This window comes from Ursus americanus, chromosome 4 (genome assembly GCF_024610735.1).
Source record: "Ursus americanus isolate L20-20 chromosome 4, mUrsAme1.1.p, whole genome shotgun sequence".
Lineage (NCBI taxonomy): Eukaryota > Metazoa > Chordata > Mammalia > Carnivora > Ursidae > Ursus > Ursus americanus.
The window spans coordinates 32,189,492-32,210,462 of record NC_142130.1 but is presented as its reverse complement, the minus strand read 5'-3'; the positions used below and the strand labels follow the sequence as shown (position 1 = coordinate 32,210,462).

The 20,971-nt window shown below is 45.0% G+C and overlaps 1 protein-coding gene and 1 long non-coding RNA gene across 10 annotated transcripts in view; one reads left to right on the top strand and one right to left on the bottom strand.

The window, feature by feature from the left end:
• The window catches only part of RUBCN (rubicon autophagy regulator), a 58,965-nt gene extending 40,686 nt beyond the window's left edge, over positions 1-18,279 (top strand). For all 8 annotated transcript variants that reach the window (XM_045812565.2, XM_045812564.2, XM_045812563.2 and 5 more), the window contains 9 exons: positions 3,652-3,712; positions 4,445-4,577; positions 5,399-5,544; positions 6,101-6,165; positions 6,644-6,882; positions 7,678-7,739; positions 8,206-8,359; positions 9,455-9,548; positions 9,776-18,279. In XM_045812565.2, the coding sequence (XP_045668521.1) occupies positions 3,652-3,712; positions 4,445-4,577; positions 5,399-5,544; positions 6,101-6,165; positions 6,644-6,882; positions 7,678-7,739; positions 8,206-8,359; positions 9,455-9,548; positions 9,776-9,954 (1,133 nt within the window). In that variant the 3' untranslated portion in view covers positions 9,955-18,279. The remainder of the gene's footprint in view (positions 1-3,651; positions 3,713-4,444; positions 4,578-5,398; positions 5,545-6,100; positions 6,166-6,643; positions 6,883-7,677; positions 7,740-8,205; positions 8,360-9,454; positions 9,549-9,775) is intronic.
• A 16-nt stretch (positions 18,280-18,295) lies between these two features.
• LOC123802186 (uncharacterized) lies at positions 18,296-20,115 on the bottom strand. Of its 2 annotated transcripts, none has more exons than XR_006782453.2 (3): positions 20,051-20,115; positions 19,540-19,783; positions 18,296-18,464 (listed from the first exon to the last, which is right to left on the bottom strand). It is a non-coding gene; the product is annotated as an uncharacterized LOC123802186 (long non-coding RNA). The 2 variants fall into 2 exon arrangements; XR_006782451.2 differs by lacking the exon at positions 20,051-20,115 and adding an exon at positions 19,914-20,028.
• Between the last annotated feature and the right edge of the window lie 856 nt (positions 20,116-20,971).

Genomic DNA, 20,971 nt, shown 5'->3' with positions numbered 1-20,971 from the left:
CTGGCTCATAAGGAGTAAAAAGAACTCTAAGGAATACAGGAGTAGCAGATACAGGTAGCAGTCAGTATCCCTGGGGCTGACGTAGAGTACCCAGGAAGGAACAAACGTAGAAGATGACCACATCCCCAGGGCTGAGATCCAAACCTCGTGGCTCACTAGAGGTGGATACGTTCTCTAAGGCTGCAGAGCTACCCGAAGAGAGTGCCTGGGGACGCTGTCCATGAGTGGTACCAGGCCAACAACAGCATCAGGAAACCCTTCTGGGGGGTGCTGGTGGAAGCTGCCGCTAGGGAGTTGCTGAGATGCTCAGAAGTCTCGAGATGCTGGGGGAGGTGGTTCATGGGAGGTGCCAGGCCTGTGGCACTTGCCTGAAGCTTTCCCAGGAGGTGCCGGGGGAAGCTGCTTATGAGAAGTTCCGCTAGTGGCGCTCTGCTGGAAGGCCACTTTCATAGAGGTGTGCTTCCCCAGGGGAAAGTCACATGTCCTACATACCGGAGTCTGCCTAGAGGAGCACACCAGACTCAGCAAGAGGAACCCCTTCCTCTCCAGTGTCCCTGCAGTGCCGGCTACTGACAAAGCTTAACATGGTGCCGTCTGGCAGAGGGCCACTGTCTATGAGTGCAGCTCCATCCTCATAGAGCAGACAAGAAGAAGGGCGGGTCTGGCGTGGAAAGGCAATAAATTGATAACTGGCATAATATGTAAAGACAGAAGTTCATAAACTGTGTTTTCTGACAAGTTTTTAAATTATGTCCAATTCAAGGTAATCAGTTGCTTCTCCCCACACTGCCCCTTTAAATCATTTTTTTTCTTTTTTAAAAAGCAGAGTCATTGTGATTCTCCATTTAAAAATGTTTCCTCTCTAGTCAGCAGTTACAGCACTGGAGTTAGCTCTCCAGATGCGTTGGGTATCACCTTATCTGCTAGAAGGAAAGCAGGAAGGAAACCGATGTCAAACTGGCCAGTAAATTCTGCAGTCGATTCTCTTCCTGTGCCTCACTTTGTTTAAAAATTTGTAGATTTTGCTATTTTAACCTGTTCTTCCCTGATCATCTCAGTATCAGTGTGTGGACATGCAAAAACTCTTCTTATAGCATGTCATTTTGTAATTGGTTTTTTTTTCTTTTTGAATCTTTTTCAGTCAGTAGTAATAGCCTTATTTAAGGCATCAGAAGCATTTGAAATTGGTTCTCTTAGGAAAAGATACTTGCCAAAGAATCAATTAAAAGTTTCATAATTATGTTAACTTCCATCCAATTGAATGACCTCCTCCTCTGTCTTTACTTGTTAATTTTCTGTCTTAGACCCTGGTCTACTTTCATCCAGATCCTCGACTGGTGTTCCAGCCTCATTAACTTAGTTATGTGCTTGAACTGATCAGAGAGTCAGGAGAAGGCAGCAGAGGCCCAGTGTCCACGGGGCCTTCACGGTACCTGGCCAGTGTCAGGTGGCATGTCTCTCTTGATATCAGGTGCCGCTCCTCCCTCTCCGCTCCCAGGGTGAGATCATCACAGCCAAGGCTCTGCGGTCCCCCACACTCTTGGCAGTATTCATGATTGGCTAGGACGTCATTGCACCTCCGGTAAAAAAGAGGAAACTTGGTAAAGTGTGACTGGACTATGTTTTCCAAAGAGCAGAGAATGATTTTTTTTTCTCTCAAAGAAAAAATGACTTCTTTTCTATGAGGTTGAAGAACTACTAAATAGTTTTTTGAAGACAGTGGTTTCCTTAGCAACCATGAATTATCAGCACTTCTCTCTGATGTGCAGAATTTTCTTTTAAGAGTCTGGTCCTACAATAGCAACATTGGTTAGTTCTTTATTCAAGGATATCTGGCTAAGATTTTCTCTCATTTTTTTTTTCTGTCACTCCCAACAGGCTGATATTTGCTTTTTGCTTTTAGCCAATTAATCATTTATTTAGGAAATATTTTCTGAAAACCTATTATGTACAAAACAGTCAGGGTTATAAAGGCAAGACAAGACTTATGTACACATCCAAGGCAGTATAAGTGTTATTCATATAAATGCTACTAACCAAATGGTCTCTGAAGGCCTACTATTGCCTAGAATTTTTTTTTTCTTCACTAGTACTATTTAGAATGGAATAGGCAACTAGCAATGTATTGAGATCTGGATTTTGGTAGTACAAATTCAGACAAAATATGATACACATGAACTTCTTTGTTAAATAAAATAGGATTTGCACATCAAAAACTAATGATGTACTATATGTTGGCTAATTGAACATAATAAAAAATAAGTAAGTAAAAAAATAGGATTTGCTATTTACTAATCAAAAATTTTGTTGCTGTCTTAAATTTTTCGGTGCTTAGAGAGCATATGAAAATTGATTGACATACCAATTCTGTTCTCTCGTGTATAGCTTTGAAAACATTGATTTGTTAGGAATATTATTTGCGTATACAGGGCTTGTATACGGAGCCCTGTATTCAGTATTTTGGGCCACGCAGAAGAATTAGACATGCTCTCATTTCCTCACAAGGAGATTTTATGATCTAGTGGCACACACAAAAATATATATACAGAGGAAGTGTGAAGAACAATTGAGCTACTTATGGCCAGTTGCCGAGTGATGTCATGTACACTTCAGTGCTCTATTGAGGGGCTCAAATGCAGTAGATTGATCATTGTGTAGCTCTAATTAGGAAAGGAATGTCTTTTCACTGGACATCAAAGGAAATGAGGGATGAGACTTATCACAATAGTCTTGTTTTCGTGACTTGAATACACTCCGTCTGCCTTTCTTGAACATGAGTGCTATATTTCACATTTTCCCCATCAAACATATTTGGGAACACAAGGTCTCTGGAAGTTCAGGCATATCATTGTTAGAAATCCTCTTCAAAATCCTTTAGCGGAAATAGGCTTTGGAAGGTCTGCCATAGTTTCCTGTAATTATGCCTGAGAGTTCTATAGAAAAGATCATGTCGAGTATCTCCATGAACATTTGTTGATTACCAGGCGTCTCCAGGGAGCTGCCATGTCATAGAGAAGTTCTGTTCTTTCCTGTTCCACCAGACAGAAAGGAAATCTTTCCATGAAGTTTTCATAAGGATATAGAAGACTTTTCCCATTCGGAAGCAATAGTGGTAGTAGTCAGATGTTAAGAGCAAAGTTCCAGTTCCATGTAACATTTAATGAGTTACCTCCATGATCTAAGTTCTTTGTTAAGTACTGGTTTTGATATAAAAAAGAGATAGAGTTCTTACCTCCGAGAGTTTATCATTTAAGAGGGCTTGAGATTAAGAGAGTGAAGGAGAGATTGGAGTAAGTTTTTTGTGTTTCTGCTTGATAGAGGGTGTGTCCCTGTGTGCCTTAGGATGCTTCCTTTTCTCATTCACTGTTTTGCACCAAATCTGAGTTTGTGTTCCCACCTGGATCTGTAGCCATTTTGACCGTCTCCATGCTGTGCATAATGTCACTAATTCAGTCTCGTTGTGACTTGAACAGAGCCAAACTATAAATTACCTGTAGAGCTTCACCTGGTCTCTGCTCCTTATCCTGCATAGAATGTAGCTTGTAGTTGCTACCCTGAGTGCTGGGCTGGCAAAAGCTTGGAATGGTTTCCATTATCCCTTACCTCCTCCCTTCCCATTTCCTGCTCCCCTTATCTCTGGTCTCCATTTAGATGCTGACATCAGAAGGAGCACAGCCTCAAACAGCAAATCCTTCGCTTCCTCCCAGTCCTTGTAAGTACTTTTTTTTTTTCCAGTAAAACCTTGGGTATGTGGAGAAACAAACCCAGTTCTTAGCATATGGATGGGAAAGGCCATAGACCAAGCATCCAAATTCACAAAAAGACAAGGTTAAAGTGATGGGCCTGCCTGATAGTGGCATGCCCCTGGGATCATTGGTTCAGTCGGGGTGTGCTCTGGTGGAGACAAAGCTCACATATGGATTGTTCCTTCTCTGCTGACTCTGATGGTACCAGAGGCCCCCGGCAGATCAGGTCCCAGAAGAGACAACGGTGATCATGATTTCTGATTATGAAATCTAATTGAACTGGTTTCATACTGTAGATCCAGCTAAGGGAAATAGTAGCTCATTTGGGAGCAACAAGTAGTCCTTTGTTGTCTGCAAGGCAGTTTTACTCCATTTGTTTTGTAACCAGGTGTTATAACCCCCATTTTACAGTTAAAGAAACTGAAGCTTAGAGAAGGGAAGTGATACAGAATCCCCAACTAGCAGTGCGATGTAATGCTCTTAAGGGGGATTTGAGCCAGAGTCTTCAGACCACAAAATGAATATATTTTCCTCTCTACGTGTATCTGAAGATGATGAGAAGAGAAGCCAAGCTGACTGGGGGTGCTGAGAGTGTTCTCAGCCCAGAAGTAACAGGGTGTAATATCAGATCCTGGAGGGAAGGCTCCCATCTTCCTGTCTTTTCTCTACACTCAGCCTTCCTTGAATCTCCTTTCCAGCTCTCACTGCTTCCTTCACTCCACATCTGCGGAAGCAGTGGCCATGGGACTCCTGAAGCAGTTCGAAGGCATGCAGCTGCCAGCTGCCTCCGAGCTAGAATGGCTAGTTCCAGAGCATGATGCCCCTCAGAAGGTAGATTTCGTCAGCTTTGTTTCTTTCCTTTTCTTTTCTTTTTTTTTTTTTGAGTTTTTATTTATTTGACTGAGAGAGAAAGTGAGTACGAACGGGGGAGCAGCAGGCAGAGGGAGAGGGAGAAGCAGACTCCCTGCTGGGCAGGGAGCCCGATGTGGGGCTTGATCCCAGGACCCTGAGATCATGACCTGAGCTGAAGGCAGACGCTTAACTGACTGAGCCACCCAGGCGCCCCTCTTCTGCTTTTTCTCGCCACCCACTGTCCATCTCCAGGAGGCTATGAGCCTTTCTGATGCTGTTCTCCTTTGTCACATGCCCCCCATCTAGAATTAACCTGTATGTTTCCTTCCTTACTCATAGAAGCCATTCGTTACAAATGTGTGGAGTGAGTGAGTGAATGAATGAATGAATACATGCTTGCTTGGGTTTTCCCTAGCAATGGTCAAAATACCTTCCCAGAGGTGGAAGTCCTGTGTGGTGACCACCTTTGAGACACTGAAAAAGTGAACTGTTCATATTCTTCTTTTCTCTACAGTTGCATATAGTATAGCAAGGGCCCTGGGGTGGGTTTAGGGATAGCATCAGCAATGGGTGCCACCACACCGGAATGCCATTTCTGTTCCTTTTGCTTCTTGGAACACAAGGCCCTCACTTCTAGTAGCCTGGTGCCTTAGTGGTTTGTTTTGAGGGCCAAGGTTCCTCCAAGCCATTACGTGAGGTGTTCTTGAAACGTCTTTCATGAACTGTTTTCTGTGATGGCCAAAGGGTCAAGTATGTGTTCCTCCAGACTGTGTTAGATCACCTGTGCTTTTCTGCTGCAGCTCCTGCCCATCCCTGACTCCCTGCCCATCTCACCAGATGATGGGCAGCATGCTGACATCTACAAGCTGCGGATTCGTGTTCGCGGCAACCTGGAGTGGGCCCCGCCCCGGCCTCAGATCATTTTTAATGTTCATCCAGCCCCAACGTGAGTAGCCAGTGTCTGTGTCCTCTGGGTTGTCAGGGCTGTCTCCTCACCTTCTTGTCTCACCTCCACCCGTAGCTCCCACACAGTTCTGTTCACTTAACGACAGAGGGAGGAGATTATCCGTCTTGTCACAAGTCTTACTCCCGATCCTCCTGTTGCTTCCCAGAGATAACCAGAAATGAGGTCTTTTATCACTGGCCTTCCCAATCTGTTGCCTTCCTCCCAGTAGTTTTGTGACTTTCTGGTTTTTCCTCTCTTAAGATGGATGGTTGCTTTTCTTTCCTCTTACGCTTTCCTCTGTCCTATTTCTCATCTCTGTGAGATGTGGTTCATTATTGGGGGCTGTCCCTTCCTAGACCTAAATTCTAACCTAGGAATCCTCAGTTTGAATTAGTTCTCCCAATGGGTTTGTTTGGTCCAACTTTAAAACACCACAGGTGAGCTCCCCCTCTTCCCGTACTTAACAGGAGCCCTGCGTTTGCCTCCTTATCCTTGACATGCCAGAGGCCTCGTGCAGCTGGTGTCTGCCAAAGCCCTCTCCTTCCCCTCTCCTCAGGAGGAAGATCGCAGTGGCCAAGCAGAATTACCGCTGTGCGGGCTGTGGCATTCGGACTGACCCTGGTGAGCATGTTCTCCCGCCCCCACCGCCTCCAGGGGCTGCACTGTCTCACACACTCGGGAGAGGGGCTGGTCAGAAAGGTAGTGAGAGGAGGCGACATAGCAGAGGCGGGAAAGGGAAGGAAGGGGCCTGGATCCGAGAGGTAGGGCTAGACAAGATCACTGGCAATCAGAGGGAAGTTATTTCTGGGGGCACGTTACCAGCCTTGTGTACTGAGGAAGATTGGGTACTTTCAGCCAGGTTTTGGAAGCTGGATCTTACCATCTCTGGCAGGGTTTGCTTCCTCAGTGGCCTTCGGTGGGGGACACAAAAACCACAGGCCCCACTCTGTGGGTTTCTGCTAGCTTTGGGAGCGCATACAGAGGTGGATGGAGCTGGGTGGCCATCCCTTCCTGCTCTTTGAAAAGGAACAGGGGTGCTGCCTCACCGGCTTGTAGATGGGAAAGCCACATCTGACCTTTGACTTTCTGGTTTTACCAGATTATATCAAGCGGCTGCGGTACTGTGAGTACTTGGGCAAGTACTTCTGTCAGTGCTGCCATGAAAATGCCCAGATGGTCATCCCCAGCCGGGTTCTGCGCAAGTGGGACTTCAGCAAGTACTATGTCAGCAATTTCTCCAAGGACTTGCTCATTAAGATCTGGAATGATCCTCTCTTCAATGTGCAGGACATCAACAGTGCCCTCTATAGGAAGGTCAAGCTCCTCAATCAAGTCCGGGTAAGAGCCTTGAAAGGCCACATCCAGATTACCCTCCTCACGCCTCATCCCTCCCTGTGTTCATACAGGCTTTGCCAGGATCACTGCACTCCTCTCTGTCATCATATCAGACCTGTAACCGTCTTCTCACTCATGCTTTCTCTGCATACTTTCTTCGTCTCCCACCCTTTCCCACCTGTCTGTCTAGTTGGAGCCTCAGACCTGACAATGGCAGCTCTGAAGCCATAGATGGCACCCAGTGACAAAAATAGGAGTTCTCCCTGCATTGAACGTATACTGAAGGGAGAAGAGGGTATCAGGTGGGAAATTCAAATTCTGGATTTCTCAGTGGCTCTCAGCTGTGTATGTGATTTGGGAGCCCAACCTAGCAGAGGGGCCCTCCCTGAAGGGAGGTTACTTTATTTAATTTCATTTTTTTTTAAAGATTTTATTTATTTATTGGACAGAGAGAGACACAGCGAGAGAGGGAACACCAGCAGGAGGAGTGGGAGAGGGAGAAGCAGGCCTCCCGCTGAGCAGGGAGCCCGATATGGGGCTCGATCCCAGGTCCCTGGGATCATGACCTGAGCTGAAGGCAGACGCTTAACAACTGAGCCCCCCAGGCGCCCCAAGAAGGGAGGTTACTTTAAAGCAAGTTGTTGAGTTACAGATATAGGGGGTAGTTTGGCTCTGGCTGCTGCATGCAAAGCTTCTGGACCCCCTGGTTTAAGGGTACTGGTCATTCCAACGGTTTTTCTCTCCTCTTCCTACCTGCTCTTACGCCCCACTCAACCACCACAATGTCTTCCTCTTCAGCTGCTGCGAATCCAGCTGTATCACATGAAGAACATGTTCAAGACGTGCCGACTGGCCAAAGAGTAAGTCGTGTGTGCAGGCCAGAGGCCTCTTTCTGGACTAATGTCTGAAAGAGACATGCCCCAGCAGTCGTCCCTTGTTGTGTGAAGAGGGAAACTAGAGAGATTTGCAGAAAACTCCAGAAATGGTAAATGAAAAGCCTGCAGCAGTAACTGTGTCTGTATCCTTCTCCGTGGAAGGGGCCATCTCTGGTTTTTCTGTCCAGCGCAGACTACACTCTCTGCAAGCTGGCATGAATCACTGTGCAGAAGGGCATAAAAGTCCCTTCTCCTGTCCAGACACCTAGTAGTGGGGAGTGTCTGGGGTGGTCTGGAACACCTAGGCTGGCTGAGTGTTGCCCACCCTCATTGCGTCTGCCTGGGACCCTTCTCTTCCCTATCCTGCTTCCGGATATAGATCCTTCTGTTTTGAGGTGCCGCACAAAACGTTCATTTTCTGCACCTGCTTACTTCCCTTTACTTCCTGTAGGCTTCTGGATTCCTTTGACACAGTTCCAGGCCACCTGACCGAGGATCTCCACCTGTACTCACTGAATGACCTGACTGCAACCAGGAAGGGGGAGTTGGGGCCCCGGCTTGCTGAGCTCACCAGGGCGGGGGCTGCCCACGTAGAGCGATGCATGGTGAGACGGTCTCTCTTTAGCACGGGACTGGGCTCTTGGTTAGGGATCTGGAGAGTGGGGTGGGCCTGGGTTCTTGCCATGCAATTCCAGAAAGTTGACATGGTCTGTCAGCACTGTGACAGAAACTGGGCAGGACTGCTCTTCCTTGGGTTGATGAACAGCTAAACATCCAGATCTGAAGAACCTGAAATTCGAAGAGAATGTGCTGCTGGCGTAGCCCCTGGGTAACGGGCAGGACTGAGCAGGCCTTCACTATAGAATCCTCCTGATGTGGGAGGAGAACCCTGAGTTAGAATCTGGAGAGGGTCTCTGCTTCATCGTTTTCAGTCACTGTGACCAAAGAAAATACTTTGCCCTCTCTGCAGTAAGCCTTAATTTTCTTGTCTCTAAAACGAAGATAATAATAACCCTTGTCCTTTCCTTTCAGGATTTTTGAGAATTGATGAAATAATTTACGTGAAAGCATTTTGTAAGCTTTGTTCTATAGATGCAAGTTATTATTGTCCTTGGTATACCCAATGTGCCAGAAATTCAGAAGTTCCATTTTTAGAATTTTGCATCTTAGAATATACCCCGTTTGTGTTCCTGTGACAGTCCCAGAATTAGAGCTTAAAACAGGGCATATGTAGAGATCCTGTGTAGCAGGGAGAATCAGAAAGACTTTGCTCTAACCTGATTCAGGATGGGTGTTATTTTGGAGAAATACTTTTGTCTTCATATTTTATCTTAATTGCTGTGGTTCCTGTTTCAAAATAGAATCATCACCCACACTGGAGTTTTGACTTTAGGGAGCCCTTTGTGGCACCATTCCTTCCTTTTCAAAATCTCTGCATCGCAAACCATTCTTGTGGTTAGAGCTTCTCAAACTCTCTTGTACCCACCTTAAAGCTCTGTCTCACACTGCCCAGTCCGGGCCCCAGTTTGGCTGTCATGCTCCTAAGTCCAGCTGGCTCTCTTCCTAGAAGGCACGAGAGCCCCTGAGAGCCCACTAAAGTCTGATTTATATTTTGCCCCTTCCCTCGCTTGTGTTCATCCCCTGGTGCCGGTTCCTGGTATGCTGCCCCTGATTTTGCTGCCTGTCCTTTTCCTCCCCAGCTCTGCCAAGCCAAGGGCTTCATCTGTGAGTTCTGTCAGAATGAGGATGACATCATCTTTCCTTTTGAGCTCCATAAGTGCCGGACCTGTGAAGGTAAGGACGGTGCCAGGTGTGGAGTGGGCAAACAAGACTGAACCCAAAGCTAATTTATTTCCCTCAGCCATCCCTGTTAACGAGAGTTGAGTTTGACTCAGCAGCTCTCTGTTTTCAGCCCGGGCGCACCAAGCCTTGGTGGTGAGAAGGGGCTGTGGCAGTGACTTGCTTTCACCTTGAGATAATACAAGTTGTTCTCTCTTCTCTCACCCTCCCAACCTGAATAGAGTGTAAAGCATGTTACCATAAAGCTTGTTTCAAGTCTGGAAGCTGTCCCCGGTGTGAGCGGCTGCAGGCCCGGCGGGAACTGCTGGCCAAACAGAGCCTGGAGTCTTACATGTCAGACTACGAGGAGGAACCCACCGAAGCCTTGGCCCTCGAGGCCACTGTCCTGGAGGCCACCTGAAGAAAGCACATTAAGCCCTCTTTCCAGGGGCCAGGGTCACACGTAATGCAGAACTGAGCCACCCTTTTAAGGACTTTCCCCACTTGGTTTTTTTTTTTTTTCTATAATTATTATCATTATTATTATTTTTTTTATGACTTGTCTAACCTCCATGTAAATCAACCTTTGTTAGGTTGTTGGGGTCCATTCTGTTGTGACAATTTGTAGGTACCAGGTATTTCCATCAGAACTGACATATGAATCCTTATGTGAAGCTTCTAGCGCCTCTGTCAGAGGAATGGACGGTGAGACCCAACTCTTCTGACATCCATGGCCTTCTCTACTTGGACCAGATCTGGTTTCAGCTGCATTTCAAGTATCATTTCCAGTTTTACTTTGTTTTAGTTCTGGAGCTTCTGAGTCAGGCCTTTCACAACTAACTCACTTCTCCTTTGCTGCTGAAATAGGAGGACGGAGTTCTCTGTCTCCGTCCTGGAATGGAGTCACACTGGGCTCTGAGGAGAAGCAGCAGAGAATTGGACTACATCGTGGGCATTCTGTCCAGCATGTGTAGGTATTTTTGAGGCCATAAAAACAGCATTCTTACCTGGAATCCTCAGAGACCTCACGGAGGCCACCATGACCTCCTCGTTTGAAATACTCTAGGCATCGATGATGTCACAAACTGACTTTCTTTACCCTGGTGGGCTTGAAGCAAAGAAACAGAACTGATACTTAAGCCAGGCCCCTTCATAGCCTTCCGCCAGCGTAGACAAGGCTGCAGCTCTATTGCTTCAAGAGCATTTATTCGGTCAGAGGAGCTGTTGGCCTCCTCTTACGTGATGAAGTCTCTAGTCAGCCTAGCTCTGGTGCAGACATGATCTTTCAAGCTCGGGCCAGTCCCTGATGCCATCCTAAGCTGCAGACAGAAACTCTATCCACCGTCTTATTTGTGGGTCTCTTGCCACTGTGTCCTCTGTTCGATGGTCATTTTGGCTCTGCGTGAAAGTATGGCCCCACTCCATTCTCATCCCCTTCCTGCAGCAGAGCTGGGACCCTCCCTGGTGGCTGAACTCTCACCGTAGTTTCTTTTGTTAAAGTCAGAGTGGGGGCGGGGAGATTTCTGGTATTAGTGGGGTTAGAGAACTTGGCAATTTGTGGATGTGAGTGTGAGTGTGAATATTCCTCTGTCCTTGGGATAACAAGAGCCTTTATGCCTACGAATACACTGAACTCTGTAGCCTGGTGATAGCTATATGTTCATTCATTCTTTTCATGTTACTAATTTTAACACACACATACCTTTTCTTAAAATGTGCATTTTGATGGGACCGTGAATATGTTTGTGGTTTTCATGTTGCTGTAACCCCAACCCCTGCCTATAACACTGGTCAGCGTCACTGTTCAGAGGGCTGGCAGCTCTGTGAACAAGAGCCCATAGCGTTTTTTTTCTGGGACTGACTTCTTGTATACTTGTCTTTCCATAATTGGTTGCTAGTCGAAAAAACTTGGTGTGGACACTGCCCCAAGAAGCTGAATGGAAAGTAGCACATGGTTGGTGGAAGCAGATGAGTGGCTAAGCTGGAGGCAACCAGGAGTCTCACAGGAAGTAGAAGGGGCAGTACGGTAATGGCCAGAGCTGAGGCTTCACCGGGGCCAGAGGGAGCAGGAAGGAATTGACCCATGGCCTTGGTCTCTGTGCCTCAGACTTAGGATTAGGCCGGAAGACCCTGAGGCTCTTCTCCCGTCAGTTCATGAGGGAGGCTCTGAGAGCCAAGGCCTCCAGCCCAACCCGGTTTTGAGGGGCTAACCAGGAGCTCCATTATCTTTCAAGGAGCTTTGGGAATGGGCCCCACACAATTCAAGTTTTACCAAGGGTTAGGCCTCAGATTCAGACTCAGGGGTTGTAAAAAACATGGTGAGCTCTGTGTCCAGTTTTGGTATAAATTACACATCTGGCTCCTTACTCTTAAGTCACTACACTGGAGGAGAGATGCACTGTCATTATTGTCCTGCCTGTTTCGTATTAGGAGAGGACCAAAGGATGGAAAATGCTGACAGTTTCCAAAGTTGAGCTCAACAATCTTACATGCTCCTGGTTTTTCACATTTTTCTCCACCTTCCCCATTCCATCTCCTTAGATTGCATATCTGTTTTAGTGACCCTGACACTCTGCTGTCATCACTGTCCAAATACCCATTTATTTATTTATTTGAGAGGAAAGAGAGAGAGGAAAGAGTATAGGATGTTTTGAAAGCACTTTGCAACTTATAGCAGTATCTAAAAACCCCCTGCTATTGTGGGGGAAAGCATTGAATGCACTGAAGAGCATTCCTTCTGAATGAAATGGGAGGGAAGAAGTTCTTTTTTATAAATAAAGGGAAAAAGTTAAAAGTTTGCTTACAAGGTAGAGACAAGGTTCAAGACATAGCAGAAGAGTGGAAGGCAGATATTTTCCACTTAAATGAGGCTGTTATTGACTTTCTCTGCCAAGGCTTTAGAGCTTTTGTTGAATTAACATAAAAGGAGCAAGAGTCTAAATAGAGTGTTCTGTTCATGTACAACTCGTATTCTGAACTGTATTTCTACTCGCTGTAATTCATACACAGCCTAACAGTTTATTGTCATCTTTAATAAACTAAGGAAATGAAATTCCTGCCTTTTATTTGTCTGCCTTGACTATCAGGAAATGGTATTGTCTGCTGTAAAGCAGGCATGTCTGAAAACTCAGGAGGTTTCTGAATTACAATGCAAAGAAAACCGGACCTTCCGGGTCAGGAAAAGTAGGTGTGAGACTGTGTCATCACTGGCTTGCTGTGTGACCTTGAGTGGATCACTTTGCTTCTCTGGATTTCTCTTTCTTCTTGTATCAAAGATATGGGCACTAGTCGTTACCAGTGCACGAGGCTTGCCCCCTACCCATTCTCTGGAGGTACGTATCTTATTTTAAAGCGAGGTGGGGGCACCTGGCTGGCTCTGTTGGTGGAGCGTGCTCTTGATCGCGGGGTTGTGAGTTCAAGCTCCATGTTGGGTGCAGAGGGTACTTAAAAATAAAAACCTTTGATTAAAAGAAAATAAACATAAAGGGAGGTAAATCTTTCTCTCTACAGCATCTGAATTGTATCAGATGCTTTGGTTCTCACTTCTGTGAACAACTTGCTCCGAGTTTCTCTCTTACGCTCCTGACCCTCTGGAACTCCAGCTTCACCCTGAACATTTCTGCCTTGACGTCCCTTGGTCAGGTCATGTCTCCCGGTTAGGTCATGTGCCCCTGATATGTCTAAAACCAATATCAATATTCTATTTACCCAAACCTAACCATTAGTGACGCCAACTTGAGAATTTGGTTGTCTTCAACTCCTTCCTCTGAGTCAGGTAGCATGTTCAGTTAATAAAGCATTATCTCTTTCCCACAACCTCTCATCAAATTCTGTTGATTTTTCTCTTGAAAATAAATCTACCCTGTTCCCTTTCTATCATTAGCACACCAATTCAGGTTCTTATCTTACATCTCAGCCATCTCTAGCCATGCCAATCTCTTCCTATTTAATCATCCGTCAAATATTTGGGTACTTGCTGTCTGCCAGTTTCTGTGTTAGGTTCTGTGGCTATGGCAGGGAGCAAAATGGAGGCAATCCCTACCCTTAGGGCGCTTAGAGCCTTGAGGGGGAGACAGGCATTGCCCAAAAGTCACCAAAATGAATATGTAATTACAAGCTGTAATAAGAGCTATGAAGGAAAAGAGTAGATGCTACTAAATTAAAAAAATAATAATAATTTAGATTGGAGACAAGTTAGGCCCCTGGTGAGGCAGAGTAGGGAGGAAAGGACTCCAGGTGAGGACTGGCATACGTGTTGGTGCCGATACAGGAGGAGTCTGGGCAAGGAACTGCAAGAAGGACGGAACTGCAAATTTTAGCTTTTATTCTTAGAACATTGGAAAGCCACCGAAGAGTTTTAGTCAGAGGAGTGACTCATCTGGTTAAAATGTCAGTGTGTACTTTTCAGAAAATAAATAGAGTAAAGCAAGAGTAGAAGCAGCGGGATCTTCTAGAGGGTTGGCTGTAGTGATTCAAGAGAGAAATTACGTTGATTTGGACGAGGGTGTGGAATTTTGTCATCACTGTCCGCTCATTACCCCAGGCCTGAAAACAAGATGCATTCCAAATGTTCTACAATGACTCAGGCATTTTAAATCAGCAAACGAAAGGCTGAGGGGCAAGATGTTGGAGAAATATTGGGATAAATGACAGAACCCAAGAAATTAACAGCTGAGTGTCAGGAAGTGCAGAGAGCAGGACAGCCCTAGGAAGCTCAGCTGCAGGATTTGCAGACCTCTTGAGCCTGCTGCCAGTGAGGCAGGCTGGAGAGTACGACTGTGTGGGGTCTCACCCCAAGTAGGAGGGCACACCCCAAAGAAAGGGGAGCTGTGAGTGGGGCAGTCATCTGTTGTGGCCTTGACTATGTTATTCATCATTTGCTGGGGCCCCAAGCGTGTATAGATTTGCTATACCCTCTAACGGTGTAAAGAGTAGGCATAGTCTTGGTTAAAGTGAGGCCCAAGCCTGCTTCCTTTTTCCTACGAACTTCTGGCTTAGAGTATGGGAAAGGGGATCACTGTGCCCACACTATCCTGCTGACTCTTCGGCTCTGACTACAGTCTTCTCCCATACCCAGTCTCCAGGATATCAAACTGCTTGCTATTAAAATTTTAGGGATAGCAGCTGCCAGATGGCCCACGCTTACCCACGGCGAGCTTGATGTTCTGGGGATCAAAGATGAATGTGATTAAAAAGGAAAGAGAATCTGCTTAGCACTACTCCTCTAGGAGTGTGAACACACAGCTGTGCTTTACCTATACCCTTGCCTCTGTCTTTTCTGTGAACTGCTTCTGGGGGCTTTGGAGGGACAGCAGAGACTTAGTTGTTAATTTTCCATGGATTCTGTCATTTATCCCAGTATCGTTACAATATCTTACTACCAGACCAGCAAGGTGAGGATTAGTGGGTTAAAATAAATCTTGCATGGTGGGGGGGCTTTTAGGTGGGTGGGAGCTTTGGTGACCAGCCTTCTGAGAGGCTGCCCCAGAGCAGTAAGATGCACGGGTGCGACACGGCAGGGCAGCACAGGTGACCTGACACCCTTTGGCACCTCGTGTCACCCTAGGTACATCCTGTCTTTTTCACTGCCCTGGGAATTTCTCACTTGTTTTCCTTTCAAACAGTAATGCTTGCAGTTCTCCACTGGTTTTATCTCCCCACTGGCCCACAGCAGGAACAGAAGCTAGCCTCCCAGCTTCTCCCCCAAACCCCTGTCTCCACAGCAAGCCCCCAATGGCTTCAGCACTCACAGCGGTGAGGGGGAAACAAGCAAGTGAAAGGCACCTTTCTCTCCTTTCCCTCCTCACCTCCTAGCCTTTGCCACTTAAAATCTGAGGAAAGAAATTCAGCCTAGATGCCAACAGCAGGTCTCCCTGCGCAATGGACTAAAAAGATTGGTAATTTCTCCCTTAACCACTGGAAGCTCCACAACCGCAGATTGAACTACAGGGAGGTCCTGACCTGGTGAAAAGCAGGAACGAGGCCTGCAGAGGAAAAGGCAATGAGAGAGAGCTGCTTCTTTCTCTCTTTTGTTTGTTCAATAGTATCTGGTTTCTCATACGTTCACATGCTTAAAGTCCACAAAAAAGTATATGGTGAAAAGTCTCCCATTTCTGTGCCCAGTTTTTGCCTCACCGTCTTTGGTAGCCCCTCATTACTTTTCCATTTATCCTTAGAGAGTTTCTTAATGGAAATCCAAGCAAGTAATGTATACTTTTTATTCTGGGTTTCCTAGGTGGCTCAGTCAGTTAAGCGTCTGACTCTTGGTTTTGGCTCAGGTCATGATCTCAGGGTGCTGAGATTGAGCCCCACGTTGGGCTCCACTGTAAGCGGGGAGTCTGCCTGAAGATTCTTTCCCTCTGCCCCTCCCCTCCGTCTCTCTTTCTCTCTCTCTCTCAAATAAACAAATCTTTTTAAAAAACCAAAATATATCCTTCTTTTAAAGGTTTTATTTATTTATTAGAGAGAGAGCATGAGCAGGGTTGGGGGGGAGGGTCTGTGGGAGAGGGAGAAGACTCCCCACTGAGCAGGGATCCGGACTCGGGGCTCAATCCCAGGACCCTGAGATCATGGCCTGAGCTGAAGGCAGACGCTTAACTGACTGAGCCACCCAGGCACCCCCAAAATATACACTTCTTATTCTTAACCCTTTTTAAAAAATTGGCATATTATATATATACTTATGTACCTTGCTTTTTTTAAAAAGAACAGTATCTTCAAGAATGTTCTGTATCAGTACAAGTAAAATTTCCTTATTTTTTATAGCAACACATTTTCCATTGTATGATTGGACAATACTTGATTCAACCAGTTACCTATTGATGGCCATTTAAGTTGTTTCCCATCTGTTGTTAATACAAACAGTGCTGCAGTGAAAAACCTGGCCATACATTATTTTATATGGGTGCAAGTGTATCTGTAGGATAAATTCTCCCAAGTGGAATGACTGGCACAAAGTGTGTGTGCATTTGTGATTTTGGTAAATACTGCCAAATTGCCCTCCATGGTGGGGATGAGGAGGTTGGGGCAGGAGAGAGGATGGAAAACATTACTGTGAGGTCACACTCCTTTGCCTAAAATGCACCACTATTTCTCCTACAAGATAAAGCTTGGTTCCTTCCCCTGGCACATACAGGATCTTCAATATATGGCCACACTTTACCTTCTAACTTCACCTCCTGCCATTCCCTGAACTACTAGCGGTTTCCTAACTATGCCTTGATCCTTCTTCCTTCGAGGAGCTAACTCAGCTCCATCCTGGCTTTCTCTGACTTATTCTCTACCCATCCTCTGGGAGCCCTTAGCGCATTCTGCGTGCCTCCTGTTAGGACACTTCTCACACGGTCTTGTTATTTAGCGTTTTCTCTACTAGCACAACAGACAAACAGTGAATGAATGGGATGAATGCATGAATGGCCAGGTGGCATTTCAAATGTAAGGAACTGTCCGTTCTCCATGGGATCAAGAACGATCAGAAGTACACTGTGGGACAAGGGACGGGATTGTCCTGACTTTGCCTCTGCCACCCCTTTTAGCTCTCTTATCTCTTTCCTTGGCACCAAATCTCTACAGTTACTTTCCTCAATCTTAAAGTGATAAAAATATACTCATCTCCCTTTTCTTCCCTCAGCTACTGTGCAACCGTTTCTGTTTTGTCCAGTAGCCGTTATCAGAGAAGGTAACATTCCAAATGTCGTTCACTCGCTTTATTATCGAACAGCAGCCTTTCCTTGCCAAGAACTAAACTGGGAGGTATGCTGATATTTAGATGCCCTAAAAACACCCTAGGAATTTAGAAATCTTCATGTCTACAAGGTAAGCTGAGAGAAGAATGATAAAGCCACGTGAAAAACTGCTGAAGCTGTTAAAATGTCCAAACATTTTCCAACTAGAGATAGAAAAATAACTTACAGTACAAAATCTTCCTTGTTCTAAGGACCGTAGTTTATTGTTACAAACTAGCTGGGGTTCACGCGAAGTCAAAGCCTGATTGCCAGCAAGTTCTCAAACTTCTCTTCCCAACATTCAACGTAGACTTGAGATTGGCATAGCTCATAAACACTGTTCAACAGGGGAAAAAAGGACGCCAGACTAGCCATCCATCCACCCGCCTGTCCATATATACATACATACATACATACATCCTAAATAAACTTACTGTGTTTCTGTCTTCCAGACATTGTGCCAGAGCTGAAATACAAACAGTCATAGAACATTGTTTCAAAAGGTGTTTGCTGCAGCATAATTTGTAAGAGTTCAAAGTTAATAATGGAACACACCCCAAAATAGATGCAGCCATTAAAAGGATGGTTGCAAAGACCATGATAGTAACAGAGAAAAAAAGCTTAAAACACAATGTTTTATGGAAACAAAAGGAGAAAAATATATGTAAAGTATATATGAATCTTTACTGATATAAATAGATGATAGAATAAATAAATAAGAAGAGACAAATCTTACGGAAGAATTCAAACAGTATCTGTAACTTCCCTCCTCTCCAGGAGGTGGAGCTTAATTCTCTCTCCCCTTGAAGACAGACTAGAATTAGTGTTTACTTACAAAGGGGGGGGGGAAGGTGGTGTCTGGATGGCTCAGCCCAACTCTTGATTTCAGTTCTGGTCATGATTTCAGGGTTGTGAGGTTGAGTCCAGGGTCAGGCTCCGTGCTGGGCGTGGAGGCTGCTAGAGACTCCCTCCCTCCCTTTCGCTCTGCCCCTCACCCTCACCCCACTTGCACTCCCCCCCCCCCCCAAAAAATATGGAAAGAGAAAAGAGCAAGTTGACCATGCAGAAACCTGGCCAATACTACCTTAAGCAAGTGATCGAGGTTAATTCCAGTGATGTCATGTGGCTGTTATACATCCTGGACAGAATGTGATGAGAAGGGCACATCGCTTCTGTGGTGTTCTTTCCAAAAACCCATAACCTCAGTCTGATCATGAGAGAAACATAAGACAAATCCAATTTGAGGACTTTCTACAAAATAGCTGACCAGTACTCCTCAAAACTGGCAAGGTCATGAAAAACAAGGAAAGACTGAAAAACTGCCACACACCAGAAGAGCCTGAAGAAACATAATTAAATACAATGTTTCGTCCTGAATTGGATTCCAGAACAGAAAAAGGACATTAGCAGCAAAACTATTAAATCTGAATAAAATCTAAAGTTTGATTAAATGTAATGTACCAATGTTGGTTTCTTAGTGTTGAAAAATGTTAAGATGGTAACATTAGTGAAAACAAATTTTCAAGACCTCTCACACTATCTTTGCAACCTTTCTGTATGTCTAAAATGATTCAAAAATGAGAAGTTTATGTATAAAAAAGTATATCTATAAGGAGTGCGCTTGTGATGAGCAACAGGTGATGTATGAAAATGTTGAATCACTAAATTGTACAACCTGAAATGAATATTGCACTGTATGTTAACTAACTGGAATTTGAATAAAAAAAATTTTAAGTATATATACATAATTATTACAATGATAGAAAAATATCCCTGGAAAGAAAAAATACATAGAGGAAGAGAAGGAAAGAAATACAAGTGTGGTTCTATTGAAACGATGGGATTATGCGGTAATGTTTTTCCTTTTTTATGTACATATTGAAATACCTGCAAAGTGGTCATATGTTTTAGGGTGTAAAGAGCTAATTTTGGTTTGGTTTGGTTTTAAGGAAAAAAAATTCCCTTGAAATGCAGAGGGAATGTATAAAAAGTATATAGATATTAAAAGACAGGCAAGACAGCTGTTGCTCTAAAATACTCCCTAAACATCCTTTAGCACAAGATAAGGTGACCCGAATTGGCCAGAAAATATCCAGGGCTCCTCCCTTCTTGATCTCCCAGCCTTGTGCCCAGTTCCTCTGAAAACTGGTGTCTCTGTCTAGGCTTTCTGTCCCAAGAGCACAGAGGAAGAAGACACCTTGGAGTTCCCATAAACGATTTGCACATCCAGACTTAGGAACCTTGGTTTCTATCCTTGGTGTTTGTAGGGTCCCCATCATTACCTTCATCCTGGAGGAACTCTGGATTCTGGGTACATTCCAATTAATTAGGGTCCCTGGGAAGGCTGGGGCAGGGTGGGGTGGGGGCAGAGACAGGACCAGTGGGATGCAAGATAAGTTCTCTTGACTGCCATGTTTTAGAGTGGAAGGTCCAGGCGATTCCATCTAACCAGTTTTCCAGAGACTTCTCAGATTCTAGCTTTTTCAAAGACTCCAAACAGCACTATTTGACTCTGGCATGGGGCTCCTGTCATAAGCAAAAACTAATATGAGCAGAAATTACTCCTTCATTTGCACTTACTTGCCCATACCATGCCCCCTTTGGACCCAAGTAGAAGTAAAGTCTTAAAACTTAAAACCAAAGATGAAGAATTTACCAGCCAAACAGAAATATTTATCCAGCCTGCATTCTTTCCACAATGTTCCCGTCAACTCAGGAGCCCCAGAGAAAAGATAGACAGAACAAGACTTCTCTTTAATCCTTAGTTAATATCTTTCCCCACAAAAGCCTTACCAGATTTTTGTTTTTAAACCTCTGACCAAGGGGTCGGCACCTGGCTCAGTCTGGATTGCCTGAATTCTTTCCCTAGACTTTGAACCTTGAACAAGTTAGCCAAAGACCAAGGAAGTGGGCTGGCACTTGCTCATTCTAGCGTGGTTATGAGACTGTCCTGTCTGTCTCTCAGCCTCTGGGGCTGCCAGGTTCTTGTCCTGTTCTGAATCTAGTGCTGTAGCCTTCCCTTCAAATCTTTTTAGTATATCCCTTTGTTTCTTAAGTTAGCAGGAATAGGTTTCTGTTTCTGACCAAGAACCCTAGTATAGTCAGTGAATGGGTGAAAGAGAGGGCAATGACTGGAATAATCCACAAATTATGCAATCAAATACTGACTTTGATTTAAACTGTTCGAAATCATGACTGTGTGATTCTTCTCATCTACTATGTATATAACTCAGTGCTTGAACACAGTTCCTGCCCTTTAGGAATATACAATTTCATTATAAAATAGGACTGCACGAATGAAATCATTGGAGATGGAATATTTACTGTGTGCGGAGCACTCTGCTGAATTCTTTACATGTATGACCTATTTAATCCTCCCAACTACCCTATACAGTAGCTACTATCCTCATTTACATTCTATGGAAGAAGTAATTAAGGCACAGAGAGTTTAAGTAAGCTGCCCAAAGTGACACTGCTAGTAAACAGTGGAGACGGGACTCAAATACTGGCAGCCTGGCTCCATAAACCCAACTCTTAACCACTGTGTTATGCTGGAATGAGTGATAATGATGGAGTTCTGGAAGGTCAGAAGGGGGGAGATAAATATGGCCAGAGTGATTAGGGGAGGCCTCGAGGGCCTCTTGGTCCTGAAGCTGACTTCCCTAGGCTGAGTGGGATTTCTTGTTGAGAGGAGAGGAAAGAGCCTCTGGGGAA